General features: G+C 48.7%; 2 protein-coding genes across 6 annotated transcripts in view; both read right to left on the reverse strand.

Annotated features, from left to right (window-relative positions):
- Fhod3 (formin homology 2 domain containing 3) overlaps positions 1-6,992 on the reverse strand; it is a 409,106-nt gene extending 402,114 nt beyond the window's left edge. For all 5 annotated transcript variants that reach the window (XM_057788966.1, XM_057788965.1, XM_057788964.1 and 2 more), the window contains exon 1: positions 6,570-6,992. In XM_057788966.1, coding sequence (XP_057644949.1) covers positions 6,570-6,734 — 165 coding nt within the window. In that variant the 5' untranslated portion in view covers positions 6,735-6,992. The remainder of the gene's footprint in view (positions 1-6,569) is intronic.
- Positions 6,993-18,977: 11,985 nt separating this feature from the next.
- Mocos (molybdenum cofactor sulfurase) overlaps positions 18,978-20,561 on the reverse strand; it is a 50,388-nt gene continuing 48,804 nt past the window's right edge. The window contains exons 14-15 of the mRNA XM_057788865.1: positions 20,308-20,412; positions 18,978-19,148 (exon numbers count right to left, since the gene is read on the reverse strand). Coding sequence (XP_057644848.1) covers positions 19,038-19,148; positions 20,308-20,412 — 216 coding nt within the window. The 3' untranslated portion in view covers positions 18,978-19,037. The remainder of the gene's footprint in view (positions 19,149-20,307; positions 20,413-20,561) is intronic.

The following is a 20,561-nucleotide window of genomic DNA, read 5'->3' on the forward strand; positions in this document are numbered from 1 at the left end:
CTAGGGCTACACAGTGAGACAGACATAACTGTGGCAAAACACTTCACTTGGCCATAGCGACCATGCTCGGGGAACTGTAAGGCTCAATGACAAGCTCTGATCCCAGAGGGATCCTTTCTTTACAAAAAGAAGGAAGAGGAGGAGGAAGAAGAGGAAGAGGAGGAGGAGGAAAATCCCAGTATGCAAAAGTATAAGAAACACTATCAGCCCCTTCTCCACATCCCCAGTTTAACTACGATCTACCTAAGCTATCTGGACACTGACCCACCTGCCTACCTCTCTTAGATCACCCTAAAGCAAGTTCCAGTCATCTACACCCTGGACTAAATATTTCATTACATATCTCTGAACAACCCAAATTCTTATTTCAAAACAGCAGCATAGTTTATCTCACTTTAAAACCAGTCATGCGGGGCTGGAAAAGATGCTACTGACGAGTCTGCCAGCCTGAGTTCAGTTTAGGGACCCGTGTGGCTGAAGGAGAGAACAACTCTCGAAAGCTGACCTCTGACCTCCACACATACATGCCGTGTCACACGCACGCACACAGGTATTCACCACACAAAATAAGTTAATAAATATGTAATTTTAAAAGTTGATCATGTACACTACCAACTAGTCAGTCCCATTTGATTTTCCCCACCAATCTCAAATATTTATTTACAATGTGTTTGACTCGGCCTTCAACTTGAGCCTCATGCTGGGTTAGTACATCTCTAAAGCTTCTTTTCATTTTTGTAGCGCGCCACGGCACTCTGCACGCCACGGCGCTGTCAGCTGTCATGTTCTCAGGGTCTGGCACTAAGCCCGTTACCGCCATTTGCTAGTTGTCCCTAGTAGTAAACAACTTCTGCGCATGCTCGCCACCGGCCCAAGAGTGGTTTGAATTCCACCTATCAATTGCTCACACGTCTTGCTCACGCGATTGCATCAGTGTGGGCCGAGCCAATCAAGCAATGACACATAGGCATCATAGGCGGACCAGGCGCTGTATATCGCCTCCATCTTATCTTCAGTCTTCTGCGCTCCAAAAAAGTACGTCCCAAGAAGAATCCTGTTGTGGTCGTCTTCTCTGCTGGCAGAGTTGCGCGCCGCACATTTTGTTTCTTCTAGTCTTCTCTTTTTCTTCACAATTTGTTTGGTAGCGAAACTGCAACGTCCTCCAATCCGGCTCTTGCTGGTGCCATCCCCATGGGGAGGCTTAACGTTTTGTTGTGACTTACTATTCCTCTCCCACTTCACTCTCAAACCCAACACTGCAAACGGAGCAAGAAGAGATTGTTTGCAGACAGGGCATTCCGAAGCCAGCCACAAAAGTCAGAGGAACAGCGGATGAAGTGTGGAGGCCACCAGGAGCAGTAGCTGCCTCTGACCGAAGGAAGCAAAGTCCCACAGGGGTGGGAAAGTTTCACCACTAGCGAGAACCCGAGGGAAAGAAAAGCGGGTGGGGGAAGGGCGTTCCTGAGTTGACCTGGCGTGGTAATGAGTTTGAAGCTGCACCAGCAAGAACTAACATTTCACGGTACCACGGGGGAGGGTGAAGACAGGCCAGTTGTTTTGCTGAGGGACCCAGGTTGGACTCCAAGGACAAAAGGCACAGGCCCACAGAGCATCCACCATGGGAGGACGCACCAGAGCAGAGCGATGTAAGTCACAGCCCCGCGGCAGGCAGCCGTGCCCCGCCCTCATGGGGAGCAGCAGCCCGTGCTCTGCTGGTTTTCTAATAATGGGACACAGTTGGCTACAGGCTTCAGAGTAAAAAAAGACTTGACCTTCAATCCCAGCTCCTTCAGTTAAAGCAGCATAGCCTTTGGCCTTTAGCAACCTGCTTAGCGTACCTATGACTCAGTTTCCTTCTGTGTTCGCTGGTATTTCCTTGTCTGTCGACCTGCCACAGTTGCTGGGGACAGCGAGAAATGAAATTTGACATTTCTATATCAAATGAAATGTGGAGGTCGATAGGACAGTCTCCAACACGAGCTCGTTCCAGAGAAGCCCTGCCCCACCGCACACCCAAGTCCGCTGTCATGCTGTCCCAACTCAGATACTTGCAAGGAGCCATGGGAGCACCTGCTGGATGTCTGGCTGGGTTACTGACATGGTCTGTAGCCATGCATGAAGCAAAGCCAGCTGACCCATAAAGGGTTCAATCCCATGATCCCGATCTCAATAGCAAGGTTCCAACCAAGTGAGCTAATTACAGTGGGGCTAGATTCAACCCTGCTTAGACTCGTAGCCATTCATAGAACATTCTTAAACAGCGTTGTCCTAAGATACTGAGGCATAGCCCACTTGCCAAGTTTACTAATGATCTCATCTTTGAAAAATCTCAATGTAATGTAACAAACAGATGTGTTCCTTAAGAGGATTAAGGTGGAAATTCATTAGGGCAATAATACGGGTGGATTTGTGTTCTAAAACTAACACCTGTCAGTCAACATGGTGCAAGCCCTGTCTTAGCACTACTTAGCTTCTAGGTACAACTTAGAGAAAGGGGCCACCAGGGCGTCACCTTCAGGAAGTTGTCTAAAGAGAGAGAAGATAATAAGAACCCCACATACTAACAGCCTGATATACTTCACCTGTAACCCGTGCACTCGGGCAGTAATTGGGACTGAAATTACCCAAGCACAGTGGTAAGACACATGTTCTGAATCAGTAGATCAGGGGAGGTCTGAGTGTTCAGTTCAAGTAGAAGCCCAGATGATGTCCACCTTGTGCCTGTAGCAATGATCTAACTCTTGGTGCAACTGGCTGCTTTATGGATAGGATAGCCTCAGCCCTGCAGTAGCCACAAAGACAAAGGTGGTGAGAAAGAATTAAACAGGGGACACTCGAAGTGAGCCCTGGAAGATGGGTTCTGAGAATGGACAGACTTCCTGGAAGGAGAACATGCCAGACACTAACGTGGAGCCATTGAGCTCCACTGAGCCAGATCAGTGTCAGAAGCTAACGCTGGGACTTAAACCCGCGTGACCAGGGGACTCCCATAGTTAGTCTCTCTTTCTATGACTCGCGATTACGTCAGTCCTTGGCCTGAGCAGTCATGTGCTTGGTGAGCTGGTATAGGTCTGATGAGACAGGTACCTGGAACAGAGCGACTATCCCAGCTCTAGTCTCTCTAGCACTTAGTACATGGCGAAAATGATCCCAAATCAAACTACCTACATCACTAAAAATTACAGATGTGGGGCCGGAGAGATGGCTCGGTGGTTAAGAGCACTTCTTGTTCTTGCAGAGGACCTGGGTTTGATTCCTAGCACTCATACAGCAGCTCACAGTTCTAGAATGTGCATAATGTACAGACATATGTGCAAGCAAACCACTCATACCTATAAAATAAGTATTTTTGAAAGTTTAATAGCAAAGTCATAATTGCTATTTTGACACACAGGTTAGTCATGACTCCTTTTTATACACACACTCTGCAGTTCCTGTTTTGTCTACCAAATGAGGAAAACTGCCCTTAGATTGCTGCTGCTGTTGTTGCTGTGTGTGTTTGTATGGGGACAGGGAGGTTCATGTGTGTATGTAGAGGCCAGAGACTGATACCAGGTGTCTTCATCAATCATTCCCCATTTTATTTTTGGAGACAGAGTCTCTCATATTGAACCTGGAACTTACTGATTCAACTACACTGATTGACCAACAAGCCCCGGGATCTTTTTGTCCCCACCATCCCACACTCCTCCCCTTACCCCATCCCCATACACAGTGCCGGGTTTACAGGCTTGCAAAACCACAACTAACTTTTTTTTTTTTTTTTTGAGGTTTCGGGTGTATTGAGCTCAGGTTGTCACACTTACGTGGCAAGCAGTTTAGCTGAGCCATTTCCCCAGTACAAGACTGAGGACATCTGGAGTGTGTATATGGGAGTCTACCCAAGTGCTTCCCCCTTTCTACCTCCAGAGTCCTCCCCCCGCCCCACCCCCAGGAGAAGTGTTCCCTAAGCCCTGGGAAGACTCACTGGTGGCCTGGAACATCCAGCCGCTAACTATATGTTCTTACCTCTAAGAACTCTAGCAGGCCAGGAATTCTTTAAGCTCTTTTGCTTGTAACATCACCTGCCTCCAGGCCAAAAGGTGCTTGGCACACAAAAGTGGTTGTGTTAGGTGAACTTGCCAAGGTAACGGATGAGAGGACCCAGGAAGTATAGGCTCTGTCTTCACCCACACAGCTAGCTGCTCAGGGGGCTGCATTGAGGTGTCCAGTCACTCAGACCTATTTGGGCTCTCAGCTCCCTCCTCCCGGCAGAGAAATCGGGTTACTTAATTGCTCCTCTGTTTCTTTGTCTCTAAAACAGGAATAATATAAGCACTATATCATGGAGCTATGTGGTGTTAAGTGAGATCATGCATGCACTAGTGCTCCCGGGGAGCACAGGCTACAGGCTGAGTGCTCCCAGCTGACTCACTTTCTGTCATAGGTGGATTATCCGCTGGAGGGGCTGGAGATCACGGTTCAGGTGGTCGAGCGCACACCTAGTACACACAAAGCCCCACACTGCACAATGTGTTTGTGGTGGTACAAGGCTATGAGGTGCGGTCAGGAGGATCAAACTTCAAGGGTAACCTCAGGATCATAGCAAGTTCAAGGTTAGCTTGGGACATGGAAGACTGCTCCAGTTTTTTTTAATTGCTGGAAACTAACATCTTAAAGATATGAATGTGTGTACTTAAACACACGAATGCCATGAATTCTGCTTGAAGGAACTCTGGTTACCAGTCAGCTGTCTGTGCTGTCCCTAAGTGCAAACACTTACGTACAGTGTATAAAAGCAAGTGAAAATACTGCTGGGGTCCTTGGCCAAAAAGTCTAAGATTAGTCTTGGGTGGTTAAAGGTTTTCTCTAAATCCTTTTCTTGTGTTTGCTTCACAAAGGATACCTTAGAAAGTTCTGGGAGACAGTGTGCCTGTTGTACTGTGGCTTCTGGTGGGGGCCCAGGAGAGGGAAGGGGGAGCATCAGGATTTCCTGCCCCACCAGGAATACTGGATTAAGACTATGGAAACCTAAAAACATACTTGAGTTCGGAGCCTGAAAGGTCAACCCATGTATATAGGGTTTGAGATCCAAGGATACCACTTCAAGGTCACAAGGCCACAATTATGAGGCTTCTGTGGCTTCAACAAAAGATCACTGTAATCTGAGACCATGATGAATGGAAGAACCATGAAGTGGGAGACACTGAGAAAACTTATACTGAATCTGCTGCTGGAGAAGGGGTGAGAACTTACTAAAGTGACTCCCAAGGTAAGGCGCTCTGTGGTCAGAAAGAATGCAAGTACCGTGACTATATAACCACCCAGAGCCAGTACAGAAGGAATGAGAGGATCTGCCCACTCTCCGTTTAAAAAAAGAAAAGAAAAAGAAAAAAAAAGTGGTTACTAGGTAGTCCATCCTCAGGTCTGGAGGGAGCGCTGAGGAACTCAGAGCAGGGGGAGAGGATTTCCAAACCCCTCAGGTACAAGCACAGCCTCCTCTTTTACTTTCAAAACCAGTGGGCATCTAACAGAAAGCCGAAGGATTTTTCGAAATCACTTTTGCGCTTGGAATTAAGGGTTCTCTTTCCCAAATGTTTGTCCATGTTGATCCTCACAAAATTAATTATCTCTAAACTTTGATGTGAACCTAAGCAGAAAATACAGCAAGGAAGTAAACCCTTCAAGGTGCAGTCCATCTGTGTAAGTGGGAGGAAGGCTTTCCCAGAGAGCTAAATGATTAGCTTTCAATGCCCGGCTCTTTACAATCACTTTGCAAGACGCCTGGCCTCCTTCAAAGGGTTAAAAAAAAAAAAGAAAGAAAGAAAGAAAAGACATGAAAAGAAAAGAAAACTCTAACGGGTGGACTGAGACGCCATTCTTCCCAGGGGACACTCATTTGGGGCTCCTGGGCCAAGGCTTTGTGAACCTCTTGCCCGCGCCCCCGCCCTTCCTCCCACAGGGGCTGCTCCTCCGAGGTTCCTGAGGCCACCTGCTCCTCAGAAGAAAAACGGGATAGTGTGAACACTATCGCAGTGCGCGCCCCTTGCCAGAGGGAGGAGGGGGAGGTGTTTCCGGAAAGCGTGCTTTGTCGCGAGGGTCGCCCAGCCGCCCGCAGTGCCAGGGAGGCCCTACAGAGCTTCTGTCCCCGGCATCACTCAGGGCTCTCTTCCAGGAAACCGAGTCCCGCGGCTCCTGGAGCTCTCTCCGTGCCCGGCTCAGGGCCAAGCGGGGTACCCGAGCCGATAGCCCCGGCGTCTGAGCTGCACCCCGCCCACCAGGCCGAGCTAACGGAGAGGCCACGGAGATTCCAACACATCCCGCCTCCAAGAGCCGGTGTGGCACCTGCTGGGCCCCGCTCGTCCAAAGACCTGGACTAGGACGTGGAGCTGTCCTTCCCGCCAGCCAGAGAGTCATGCGCCAGCCTCTGGGTGCTCGGGGCCCCTCTGCCTAACCCTCAGTGGTATCTGCCCTTGGGCGCGTGTCCCCGGGGCCTCTGCCAGTCCAGTCCGTCTGCAGCGCCCCCACCCTGACAGGCACGGCTGCAGGGATTGCGTCCCCAGCTCGCCACCCACCCCGCCGGATCTTACCTTGTGCGGCGCCCGCAGCAGCCGATGGACCCCGGCCAGCTGAGTGCCCAGCGCCAGGTCCTCGCGGAATGTGAACAGCGGTGGCCGGCTGGGCTCTGGGAAGTTGGTACTGTTAAAAGGATCGGTGTCGTCCAAGAATTGCACGCGACAAGCCAGCGTGGCCATGATGCATCCCTGCCCCGTGGGGCGCGAGCCCCAGGGTCAGCGGGCCGGGAGGGTTGAGACGCCTGTTCTGCGAGAAGGGAAGCCGCCGCGGCCGCCGCTAGCAGGCTCGCGGGCTGGCAGGCTACGGCGCGCCGGGCTGAAGCCCGGACTCTGGCCACGGGGGGCGGGGCGGGGGCGGGGCTGCGCCCCCTCCCACCCCTCCCGCTCGGGCTCCTCCCCCCCACTCGGTTTCCCCGGCACCAGGACGGGCTTCCCCGACCTACGCGACCGCTGCAGGGACAAGGAATGCGAGAGCCACTAGCGCAGCGTCCGCAACCCTGAGCCTAGCAGGGATCAGCGTGCAGGAACGCCCCTACGCAGAGCCGGCTGCACGTGCACCCGCCGCCCAGGTCCCTGCTGCACCAGCCTCGGAGCGCGGGCACTGGATTGGGGACAAGACTGTTCTCTGACTACGTTTCCCCTGGGACAGAACACAGCACAACCCTTTGCAGATGAAGACTTTAGTACCGGCCTTTCTGCTAGGCACACAGAGGCAAGGAACCAGCTCTCTGCAACCCTGTCGTTAGGAGACCGCAATCCTGAGCCCGGGTGAGGTGTACTCCAGGGAGGTTTGCGTCAGAAGAGAAAAGGAGCTGAGGAGAAGGAGCCTAGAAATCCCAGCAGCTTTTCTTGAGCCCAAGGGCGCCCGGAATGAGAGCTGATAGGCTTCAAGGCGAGGCTCCACGACCCCAAAGCCGGGCCCCAAGAGCACCCTAAGAATTATGGTTGAACCTGTCCATCATCACCACCCCTCTCCTCGGTTAGGTCTCCGGAAGTTCTAACTGGACCATCTGCAGCAGAGGAGGAGGGGTGCTTCTGGACAGATCTCAGAACGAAGAAAACGCGGGAAAGAATCGGAGGGTTCCACTCGAAACCTCGGGAAATTGAGTGAAGCTTGACAGTCCCCCTGCTTCTTCCAGCCTGGAGCCGCAATACTCCACGCAGCATATCCCAGCTCTCTTTGCTGCTCACAGGCGACCCCTAACGTTTCCAAAAAGAACTGACCTCCTTTTCCATTCCCGGGCTGCATTGCTGATTCCTAATCCCTGTCTCCCTAAAAGCAGCATCTGTCGTTCTTCACAACCAAGAGGGCTCCTAATTCGTCCCACTCCCTTCTCTCTAGTTTCAAGAGAATAGAAACCCTTATCCATCAGTTAGCAGCTTCACTCGCATCTTTCGCGGTGCCGTTACTCTGGACTCTTCACAAGCATGTGCAACCTCCTGGAGATTTCTCTGGCCTCTCTTTTACACAGCCTCTGATTCCTTCATCAGTTGTCCTAGTCTGTTTTGATTGGCAGGGAGACTAGTTTTTGAGACAAAATTTGAGCTGGGCGTGGTGGTGTATGCCTTTTGATCCCAGCATTCAGGAGGCAGAGGCACGCAGATCTGTGAGTTCAAGGCCATCCTGTTCTACAGCACTAGTTCCAGGAAAACCAAGTCTACGTAATTGAGACCCAATCTCAAAAGCGGGGGGGAGGCGTTGATGAAGCCCACATTGACTCAAACTCACGATCCTCCTGCCTCAGCCTCTCCAATGACATGATGCACCCTATTTGACTCATTTCTGCCTTCTCGGATTTTTGATGGTTAGTCTTTATCCGCAACTTGACTGCATTTAGACTCACCATGAAAACATGCCTCTTAAGGGTGTCTTTAATGATGTTTCCAAAAAAGTTTGAATGAGGACTAGAAGACTCACCCCGACTAGTGGAGGAACCATCCCATGGGCTAGCACTAAAGGAGAAAGCTGAGCGGCACAGCCACCTCTCTGTGTGTGACTGTGACACAGCATAGCCACCTCACACTCCAGCTACGTGCCTTCCCAGACATGGAGAGTCTTAGAATCTGCGTCAGCCTGCAGAGTTCAGGGGATGAATACTGATCCAGCCTTCCATGAGAAAGCACATGGAATAGAGATGAGCCATCTCACAGAGGTCCTCACATCAGCCATCTGACAGCCAGCAGACACCCCTCATCCATATCCCCCAAATTTCACCACACCCCTCATATTTCCATTTGTCCAAAAACCCTTATTTCTCCAAATTTCCCTCATATTCATCATCCCCCACCATCTCCCCATGCCCCTCATGTTCTCCCATTTCCTCTCTCCCTTCATATTTTCATAACTTGGTCACTTCTCCCATTAACAGGTGAACCCTGTTTCTCCATTCTTTGATTTTTTTTGACAATCTTACCAGGCAGTCCTGACTGTCCTGGAACTCAGAGTGATCAGCCTGCCTCTGCCTTCTGAGCGCTGGAATCAAAGGCGTGCACCACCATACCTGCTCCCCATTTTTTAATCGGGGTGGCTTCGTTACTTGCTCTCATGAAAAGAGTGTGTAGAAGTAACAGTGTGTGGCTTCTGAGAACGGATCTGAAGAGACTCTGCAGTGCCTCCTCTCACCCACCCTCAAGGAGCTCTGGCCTGTGGCTACAGATCTCGTCTTGGGAAAATGCTTCCAAAGACTTCTGAAGATTAGAAAAATGGTTTCTATGCAATAGAACAATGAAACATTGGGCAAGATGATTGCCTACAATCATCTGGAATGAATAAAGCATATGGCCTGAAGCTAAGGAGTTATCTAGGGAGATCTCTAAAATTGTTCAAAGTACCTGTTGGGTGCTTCCAGCTGCACATAATAATGAATTTTATTTGCAAGAAGGGAAGAAATCTGGAATCCTTAAACTTAGAATTGCAAAATAAAGCAGTTTCTCATCCCCAGACTTCCAGACAGCAAAAGATTTTTTAATATATATTTTTAATTTGTATGCGTATAGGTATTTTGCCTATGCACCATATGCATGCAATGCCTGTGGAGGCCAGAAGAGGGTGTTCAATCCCCTAAGCCTTCTGGCCTAAGATGAACTGAGTAAAATACATTTTAGAATGTGATTGTTGGAGGCCCAAGAGATGGATCAGCAGTGTAGAGCAGTTGCTTTTGCAGAGGGCCAGGGTTTGGAAAAATGGAGGCTGCACCAGAACTTGGAGCTAAGAGCCATAGAGAAGGGTGAATGTAACCATACCTAAGGGCAAACCTGAGGATGTAGAAAGCAGCCACACGTGCGGGGCTGGCATGACAGACGGTCACGTGTGTCTCCAGCTCGCTCCATAAGTGGAAGTGTGTGCTGATGGGATTCTGCCTCAGGCTCAGCACTGACTGGGTATGTAATGGTCATGTAACCTGCCATTTTATTATTGGTTTTTCGAGACAGGGTTTCTCTGTAGCTTTGGAGCCTGTCCTGGAGCTAGGTCTTGTAGACCAGGTTGGCCTCAAACTCAAGAGATCCATCTGCCTCTGCCTCCCAAGTGCTGGGATTAAAGGCGTGTGCCGCCACCACCACCCAGCATAACCTGCCTTTTTTAAGTCACAGGTTCTGGATGTGCTTCGCCTGGAAGGTCTCCTCGCCTGCGTGCACCCTCAGTCAGTGGCTTCTTGGCCACTTTCCCGGCCTCAGGGTGCTGCCTGCTTCTCAAATCTGTGTCACTCAGTGTATGGTGACTTTGTTGCTACAGTGAAACACCATGACCAAAAGTGACTTCAGGAAAGACAAGTTTATTTTGACGCATGATTCCAGAAGGAGCGTGAGCAAGAGAGCCATGGCAACAGTCAGCAGGAAGCTAAGTGATCACCTTTAATTTTATAAGAACCATGGTCCATGGTTTTCCACACTATAGAAAATTCCTATGAATTTCCATGCACAGGAAAAATGAGGGAAATAGAGTGGGGCTATAAACTCTCAAAGCCCACTCTTGGCACCGTGCATCCTGTAGCAAGGCTCCACCTGCTAAGGGCTGTAGAACCCCTTCAAACAGCACCAACAGGGGCCAAGCACTCAAATACATGAACCTTGAGGCAACAGTTCTCATTCAAGCACCATGCTTAGCTTGGCTTTTGATTGTGGCAGTCCTGGACTTCCAAGATACAAATGTTTTAAGTTGAAAGGTGTCAAGTAATAAACCCTTGGTTCTATAGGTCATCATTTCAGCTGGGCTCAGCGGTGTCCCTCCTGCTGTGGTTGTCATCTGAGAGCATCGCTGAAATGAAGAAATTAAAATCATCTCCCACCACGTCTAGGGGTGTCTGCCGGCTGTCAGCCGATTGATGTGGAGGACTTCTGTGAACAGTGCACCTCTATTCCATGTGGTTTGCCATGGAAGGCTAGATCAGTGTTCCTCGCATGAACTCCAAGACTGAGGCAGATGCTAAGAACCAAGAGCAGACGCTGTTCAGTCTCTTGATCCCTGGGCTCAGATTTTGAGCTGCAGCTAACGATATAGCTCAGCAGGTAAAGTTGCTCGCCAAGCCTTACCACCTAAGTTCTTTCCCTATAACCCACACGGTGTCAGAAGAGAATCAACTCCCTAAAGTTGTTCTGAGTTCCACATACTCAGGCACACACCAAAATAAATGAATGCATGTAACAACAACAACAACAATCAATGTCCTTTTGACAGCTTTTGAAGGGGTTGAACACAAAGTCAGGACCACCCTGACTCAGAAACTGGGTACTAGATTCTGCCCCTGCAGAGGTAAAAGCGAAGCCATAAATTTGCAGAGAGCCCTGAGCACCCCAAGATGAGGAACTACTGCAGTCATCGCTTCAACAGTCAAATATATGACATACAATCCTGGACGCACACAGCTCTCTGTATAGACACATGTTTGAGCACATGTATGGAGGTACACATGCATACACAGAAAGGGAAGCAGTAGAGAGGAGCAAGCTATACAAAACAAAGCTACATCCTTGAAGGAAAAACAAAGTACAAATCTAAGACAAATAGACCTCAAAAGAATGGTTTGTGCTAAGCAGACTGAGAAGGTGCTGAAGTAGTCAGTCAGGACATCCCTTCTGAAGGATCCAGTGATACAGTCAGGATGTCCCTTCTGAAGGACCCACCACCAGATGCAGTCAGTCAGGTGTCCCTTCTGAAGGACCCAGTGATACAGTCAGGTGTCCCTTCTGAAGGACCCAGTGATACAGTCAGGACGTCCCTTCTGAAGGACCCACCACCAGAGATGGCAGTCAGGCGTCCCTTCTGAAGGACTCTACCACCAGAGATGGCAGTCAGGCATCCCTTCTGAAGGACCCACCACCAGAGATGGCAGTCAGGCGTCCCTTCTGAAGGACCCACCACCAGAGATGGCAGTCAGGCGTCCCTTCTGAAGGACCCACCACCAGTGGTACAGTTTTCCTCAGGATCCAAAAACCCTCACCGGCACTCAGCTGTTGAGAAATGCTGACCCGATTTCAACTAGTGCTCAGAATCCTGAAAGAAAAAAACTCTGCTTACCTAATACTGCCACCGGGTGGTAGGCATGGCTTAACTTAGGCATTTTAAGACCCTGTCCTGGACCACAGTAAGAACTGTGGTTTTCCTCAGTTTTCAGGTGAGATTTAGAGATCTTCTGTCACTTATTCAGAGAGAGTATTATTTGCCACAATTTTTTTAAATTTATTTATTTATTAATTTATTTATTTAATTATTAAAGATTTCTGCCTCTTCCCCGCCACCACCTCCCATTTCCCCCCTCCCCCAATCAAGTCTTCCTCCCTCCTCAGCCTAAAGAGCAATCAGGTTTCCCTGCCCTGTGGGAGGTCCAAGGACCACCCACCTCCATCCAGGTCTATTAAGGTGAGCATCCAAACTACCTAGGCTCCCACAAAGCCATTACGTGCAATAGGATCAAAAACCCATTGCCATTGTTCTTCAGTTCTCAGTAGTCCTCATTGTCCGCTATGTTTAGTGAGTCCGGTTTTGTCCCATGCTTTTTCAGACCCCGGCCAGCTGGCCTTGGTGAGTTCCCGATAGAACATCCCCATTGTCTCAGTGTGTGGGTGCACCCCTCGGGGTCCTGAGTTCCTTGCTCGTGCTCTCTCCTTCTGCTCCTCCTTTGGATCGTGAGACTTCAGTCCAGTGCTCCAATGTTGGTCTCTGTCTCTGTCTTCTTTCATCGCCTGATGAAGGTTAATATTCAGGAGGATGCTTATGTTTTTCTTTGGGTTCACCTTCTTATTTGCCACAATTTTAATTTAGGGATTTGTAAAGGGAAATACGTAGATGTTAATTCTGCTAGCACAAAAGAGGATAAAAAGGCTGTGAGAGGCTGCGGGTGGACCTAGCTTCCCCTTCAGTTTCCACGCACTCCCTGAACTGGCCCTGTAATGGGAGAGGCCCGGTCTTTCTCAGAAGTCCCAGGTGCTTGAAACAATACATGCCAAAGGAGGTTTGGGTTGCTGCTAGGTCCCTGAAGGTCCTCAAGACCCAACCAAGATTTCAATCCGCACAATGGGTCACTGATGGAGGAAGGTCATTGGTTAAAAAATAAAACTGCTTGGCCCTCATAGGTTAGAACATAGGTGGGTGGAATAAACAGAACAGAATGCTGGGAGGAAGAGGAAGTGAGCTCAGACACCATGCTCCCCTCTCCCGGGCAGATGCAGGGCAGCTCCTCTCAGAGGCAGACACGATGAAGCAAGCCGCCAGGTCAGACATGCTGAATCTTTCCCGGTAAGACTGGTGCTACACAGATTATTAGAGATGGGTTGATCGGGATATGAGAATTAGCCAGTAAGGGCTAGAGCTAATGGGCCAAGCAGTGTTTAAAAGAATACAGTTTGTGTGTTGTTATTTTGGAGCATAAGCTAGCCAGGCTACCAGGAGCTGGGGCGGCAGGAACACAGCCCGCAGCTCCCCCCAACAGGTCACCAGGTCCTCTAGATGCCTAAAGCCTATACTTTCTCTTCCTGGTGACCCCCCCACACCTCTCCTTTAGCTACTTGTAGGTAGAATTTTTCATCGGAGACCACAAAAACACTCTTGATTGACTGACAGGAACCCACTCCCAAATAACCACATGGAGACTCTTTATTATGAAAGGTTGGCCGATAGCTTAGGCTTGTTTTTAGTTGGCTCTTATAACTTAACCACTTTCTAGTAACCCATGTGCTGCCCCAAGGCTCACCTCATCTAAGTACTGTCCATCCTACTTCTTCTGAGTCTGCCTGGCCACCCTCAGATCCACCCTTCATCTTCCCAGCATTCTCTCTGCCCCCAAAATCCTGCCTCGCTACTGGCTGTTTAGCTTTTTTTATTAAACTAATCAGAGTGGTATGTACTTACACAGTGTAAAAGAATATTCCACAGGTACTTGTCTTGTTGCTGAGACAAAATACATGACAAAGGCAACCGAAGAGCATTTCTTCCGAACGTGGCGGCAGGAGTGTGAAGCAGCTGATCACAGTGCATCCAATCAGGCAGAGATAAATGTTGGCGCTCAGTTCACTCTCTCCTTTTTGTTTAGTCCAGGACTCCAGCCTCTAGGGTGGTGCTGCCCATATTTGAGATGGATATACACACATTAACCTCGACCATTTCTCACAGATGTGTCCCGAGTTGTCTCCAAGGCGATCCTAGGTCCTGTCAAGTGGACAACTTAAACCATAACCACTTCCCCATGAATAAAGGAAAGGAGGGGAAAGAGGGCAAAATTGGTCCTGATAGCATCATCTAATCAAGGCACTGTCAACTCCAAACAGCAAATGCCACTTTGGGACATGCTTGAATACCACGCACGCGCCCCCGTTTCTGCGTTCGGTGCGCTTTTACCCAGTTCGCGAGCTTCGGGCAAGGGGGCTGGAGGTTAAAATACACAGACACACACAGACAGCGACATGGGTCATCCTTGAATTCCCCCAAGAATGTCCCCTTTATTGTATTCGGGAGCAGATTATATAGAGATAGCCACGCCCCAGCCAAACCCACCAGAAACCACTCTCCTGCCATCAGGAACTCCTGAAGGTCTCGTGCTCAGAGCAGCTGTAGGCACTCAGATCAGGGGATTACAAGAAATCCACGATCTGGGGTCTCACTGCTCCCAACATCTCCCCCCTAAATTTTTTTATAAAACAGAAGACCCTCCTGACCACACAGCCTTTTGGTCACTTTGATTGAACCTATAATCAGGAGAGAGTGACAGCATCTCAGGAGAATACTGGCTTTTAGGGAACACAAGAGAGCAACTTAAGCCTATAAGACAGGTAGATTCAAGTATCCCAGAGACTGTTGGTTCCTCATACTATTTCCCACACACCCTCTTCCCCTCAAATGAACAGAGGTGTGTGACCATATCAGACTCCGGACTTTTAGGAGTGGCTTTGCCATGACCCCAGGAGCAGTCAAGAAACCATTGCTCCTTCAGCAGTCCCCTAGCATACCCCAGCTGCCATCCCCCGTGGCACATTCATTCTTGTCAGCTGAGTACATGGAAGACACCTTCTCGCTCATGTACCTCTTTGGCTTCCCTAGCAGCCCAGCTGATCCTGCTTCTGCTAAGTGACCAAATGCTGCATTCTCATGGGTTGTCTGATCTTACACAGGATTTAAAGATGAATGCCCATGGCAACAGGCATTAAGATTGCCAGCAGTAGGGTCCCCAGTCACCACTGGACCCAACCTCCCATTTGACCTATGGTATTCAAACCATCCCTTTGGCTAAACAGTTACAATCTGGTGTGCTCATTGTCACATTTCAAGGGCTATTCAAGTAACCATTGAGTTGTTTCACCATATAAGAGGCATTAGCAATATTAACAGATGTCATACAAATGGAATGATGAACAACACATTTGTTGTACTAGCCATAAGTCCACCTGCTCCTACAATAGGGCAGTCTCTTGATTTAAATTCGCTCTGGTGCAGACTCTTCCGCGTGCAGAGCCTAGAACTGCCACTGCCTTCTTGTCCTTGCCCTGCTGCGTTCTCAGGCAGCCCAGTGAGGTCTGTGCTCCAGCTTGCCTCAGCTCCAGCACTTGTTGCGTTTGCTGATACTTCTGGCACTGCTGTGGCATCCGCCAGGCTAGGCACCGACTGGGCTGGGGCAATGTGCCTTCCACCACAGCCACCTAGCAAAGCTCTGCTCCAGCTGCCTCCTAGCCCCAGCAGCATTGGCATTTGTTCTGGGTCCAAACTGGTGCATGAAGTGGAGCGAAACTCAGGGCAGCAGGCTTGCTGCTCTGCAACCACTGAAGGGGCCCCACTTAGGGAATTTGGGCGTTGTCAATCTGTCTGGCTACTTCCTGCTGAGTGGGGGATGCTGCATTCTTGGGGGTATTTACTGCAATTTTCTGCCATTTTCCAGCTACGCTCAGACGCAGGTCACAGCCATGGGAAAGAGGTGGATCCGCGAGAGCGTGGCGCGGACCCACCCCGCAGGGCAGTTGCGGCCATGATGGTGGCCACCACCGCTTACACTCCACTGCAACATTTCTGGAGGTCTCGGTGAATCAAACCACATGCTAGCCTCACATTTCATTTAAATCTCGAATAAATCCTCAGGTTCTCATCCTCTGTGGAGACAAAAGCAGAACCTCTTTTCCGAAACATCAAATCCTTAAGCCCATATTTTAAAGTCAAAATACCTTTCTTAGCAGTTCCTAGAATCAAATGGCTTTCTCCAGTCCAGAACACAAAAGACAACACAATCAACATCATACATCTGTACACATTTATCTTTTTAAGCTATATACATTCTTTTTTCAGCGCCTCAGTGAAGACAGGATTTCTCTGTGAAACATTCCTGGCTTGACCATGAATTCATTTTGGAGACCAGGACAGCCTTGAAATCACAGCAGTCCACCTACCTGGAACTTCCAAGTTATGTTAATAAAGGTGTGCTTTTACCCAGTTCGCGAGCTTCGGGCAAGGGGGCTGGAGGTTAAAATACACAGACACACACAAGCAGAGAGACAGCGACATGGGCCATCCTTGAATTCCCCCAAGAATGCCCCCTTTATTGTGTTCAGGGGCAGATTATATAGAGATAGCCACGCCCCAGCCAAACCCACCAGAAACCACTCTCCTGCCATCAGGAACTCCTGAAGGTCTCGTGCTCAGAGCAGCTGTAGGCACTCAGATCAGGGGATTACAAGAAATCCAGGATATGGGGTCTCACTGCTCCCAACACCTGAAGGCCCTTGAGACCAGAGGCAGTTGTAGGTAAAAGAGGGCAGGTGATGGCACTGTCCTGTCCATCTCCACGGGACTTCCCTTGGCTTCCCCCAGACTAATCTCACATCTCCTCGAGGTACCCCTGTCTTTGGACTGCTAATCAAAGCAGTATCGTTGTTGTGATTGGCTGACACAAACCACCAGACCCTCTGAGCTTGTTCTGTTAACGCAATGAGAGGTGCAACTGGGGAGAAAACCACACTTGGGTATTTGTTCTTATCATGCTTCCTGTACCTCTGAAGCAAAGCCCCTTGCTAGTAAATAACAGTGATCAGAACGATCAGAGAGTAAACTCTAGACCTCAGCCCCTCAGGCCTCAGCTCCTCAGGCCTCAGCCCCTCAGGCCTCAGTCCCTCAGATCTCAGCCCCTCAGATCTCAGGTCTATCACTTACCAGTTGGAAAACCTAGATCAAGCAACTGACCTTGGCCTCAGTTTCTTCATCTATAAAGATGAGACTAGTAAACTCCTCATAATGATCTTCAAGAGGATCACACTGTTCTCTCCACCTGAAGTGCTCAGAACGTTGCCCACAATCATGAGTCAGCAGTTCAGGACCCAGCTCCAGTTTAATCTCTGCTAGGTTCTACTCCCATCTTCACTGGGTTATTTCGCCTCTCTGCTTATCTCCATGGGGTGTTTGGGATGTGTGAGGCGTGCAGCAGAGTGCTTGCTCATGCTATTCTTTCACAAACATTAGCAAGTGTGACGAAGTGGAGAAGAGAGCTTGGGATGTGCAGAGGCACACTCTCTAGCTGGGCAGGCTTGGGTAACATATAAACCTATTTCATTTTATAAAATTAAAACACCATTGTGCACCTGAAATAAATCCAACACAGCCGTGATATATAATCTTTTGAGAAATTGCTACACTAAGTTTGATACTCTTTCAGGAATTTCAAGATTTATATTTATTCATGAGAGGAGGCTCATAATTCTCATAAATAGCTGAGAAATATCAGCATGACATATTAGACAGCTGAAAAATATACTCGGGACAAAAAAAATAATATAAATAAAAAGATTCAGTCCATCAGAAAGATGTAGAAGTCAGGTACATAATCCCAGTATGCGAAAAGCAGAGGCAGTCAGATCCCCATGAGTTCAGAACCAGGTAAGTTCTAGGCCAGCCAGACATACACAGTGAAACCCTATCTAAAAATAAAATTTTTTTAAACTAAGAAAAAACAGAAATCTTAAGTGTGAACACACATACATAAGTAAATAAATAGATAGATAACTAAATACCTTCAAAATATATAAATCAAAGCTGGGCGGTCGTGGCGCACGCCTTTAATCCCAGCACTTGGGAGGCAGAGGCAGGTGGATCTCTGTGAGTTCGAGACCAGCCTAGTATACAAGAGCTAGTTCCAGGACAGGCTCCAAAACACAGAGAAACCCTGTCTCGAAAAACCAAATATATATATAAATCAAGCTGAATATGATATGGTGGTTCAGTCTCTTGGGAGATGAGGACAGGAAAATCAAGTCAACCTGAGAGATGGAAGCCCTGTCTCAACCCCTGCTTCCAGAAATATATAGAATGAAAGCCAGGCAGATGCTCTAGTTGTTGCCCGCCTGATGACCTTTTGCAGTGTTGAAATGTACCCAATAAACTTTGTGGTTTGGGGTTTTCGAAACGGGGTTCCTCTGTGTAGCCCTGACTGGCCTGGAACTTGCTCTGTAGACCAGGCTGACCTCAAACTCACAGAGATCCACCTGCCTCTGCCTCCCGAGTGCTGGGATTAAAGGCGTGCGCCACCATCATCTGGCCCAATAAAACTATTTTTAAAAAATGGGGCCACGAAAATACCTCAGCCGATAAAGGCACTTGCCACCAAGCCTGACACCTGAGTTTGATCTCCAGAACCCACAAGGTAGAGAGAACCAACTCCCACACAAATAAAAAACAAAAACAAACAAAGAAACAAAAACTTCATCTCCTGAGTATCATGAAAAAATTTCATTGTCTACGACTGCTCATTGTTTGGGTGTGAGATGTGAGGGCACCTTTTTAGGTGTGGGCAGCCCTGATAAGCCTAGTCAGTGCCCATGAGCAGAGGTCAGGGGGCACGGGTTAAGAGTGGGTTGGGTCTCCAAAGACAATGAGCGGTACTCATTCTAAGACTAAGTTCTACTGAATCAAGTCACAGGTCTCAATAACATAGACAGCGATGTGAAGAGAAACTTTAATGCTCTCTGGGGAAGAAATGTTAGACAATAACACCCGGGTATTTCTGGGAAACAGGTGAGTCAGGACACTCCACGCTCTTTCAACACGGGCAGCACCTCAGATCCCACCGACAGGAAACAGGGAGAGGATAAATCCAAGGACGCGTGCATCAGGTACACACCAAAGTTCACCTGTGAGAGAGGCGATAGTCACAAGACAAGCCATATTATTTTGAAAGTTGTTAAAAATCATTTGCAGCTTGCTTTTAATCCCAGCGTTCCAGAATGCAGAGGCATGTTCATGTGTGTACAGGTGCACATGTGTGCATATGGAGACCAGAGGACAACCCTGGATGCTGTTTCTCAGATGCTATCCATGTTGATTATTGAGACGGGGTCTCTCATAGGTCTGTTGCTCACCAGGTACGGCAGGCTGGCTGAAGAGCCCCTGGAGTTTCTACCTTCCCAGTCTGGGATTACAAGCATGTGTCAAAGTGTCCAGTTCAGCTCGTGTGTGTGTGTGTGTGTGTGTGTGTGTGTGTATGAGAGAGAGAGACAGAGCTCTTCAGCTTGCAAGGCATGCACTCTACAGTTTGAGCTATCTCCCCAGCCTATAAATTTATTATTTATTTGAGACAGGGACTCACTGTAATCTAGGGCAACTACAAACTCTCTATGTAACCATGGATGTCCTTGAGCTCCTTTGGGGATCTAGGAGTTATCACCATACCCTGCTTCAAGAATGCTTTAATGACTGGAACTCTTCACAAAGTCCTAACAGAAGATACAAAGCTAAACATAAATGCTTCTAGTGAATCAATATATCAAACACTCAGCTTTTATAATCAAGACTCTACAACAGCAACCCTGAGTCTTTTACCCCCAAGAAGATGAACTTCACTGAGCCCTCTCAGGACATCCTCTACCCATGGAGTCATTTGACCTTTTAATGAGATCTCTGTGGTGAACAAAATAGTGACCAGGAGTGTAGGATTAGTGTTTTCATGTGGTGGTAGGGATGGAAGCCAGACCCCGGTGCGTGCTAGGTGAGTGAGCTCTCTACCACTGAGCCACATCTCCAGCCTTGTTGTTTTTATATTCCTTCTATTATTCAATAAGATCTGAGAACATGAAGATGCTTATAATAAAACAATAACACTGGAAGAGACATTGGATGGCAAGGAAAACAATAGGGAACCATGGGCAAGCTAGGGATGTTGACTAGAGCATTGGGCAGTACAACAAACCCTCTACTGCTGAAAACTACTCAGCACTCCTGTCAGAATAGTTATGTGCCAACGGCATGCCAAGATCTTAAAATGGGGCTTCCAAGTTGGGCATGCATACCTACCTTTCTCCCCCGACTCTCAGAAAGCTTCTGGAAAACATCTTGGTTCCGCTGCCCTGTTTGCTGGTCAATACATATCATCTGACACCTGTGACAAGGCCCCAGGACCTGGCAGGGGAAAAGGGAAATGCAATGAGGCCATCACGCTTTGCATGGTAGAATCACAAGCATACGACCAACCTCTGAGCACAAACGCAGTCCCTCTTTGCAGCATTTCCTGGGAATGGACCATCTGGGGTTGCGGGCTAAAAGGCAGC

This window comes from Chionomys nivalis, chromosome 14 (assembly GCF_950005125.1).
Source record: "Chionomys nivalis chromosome 14, mChiNiv1.1, whole genome shotgun sequence".
In the NCBI taxonomy this organism is placed as follows: domain Eukaryota; kingdom Metazoa; phylum Chordata; class Mammalia; order Rodentia; family Cricetidae; genus Chionomys; species Chionomys nivalis.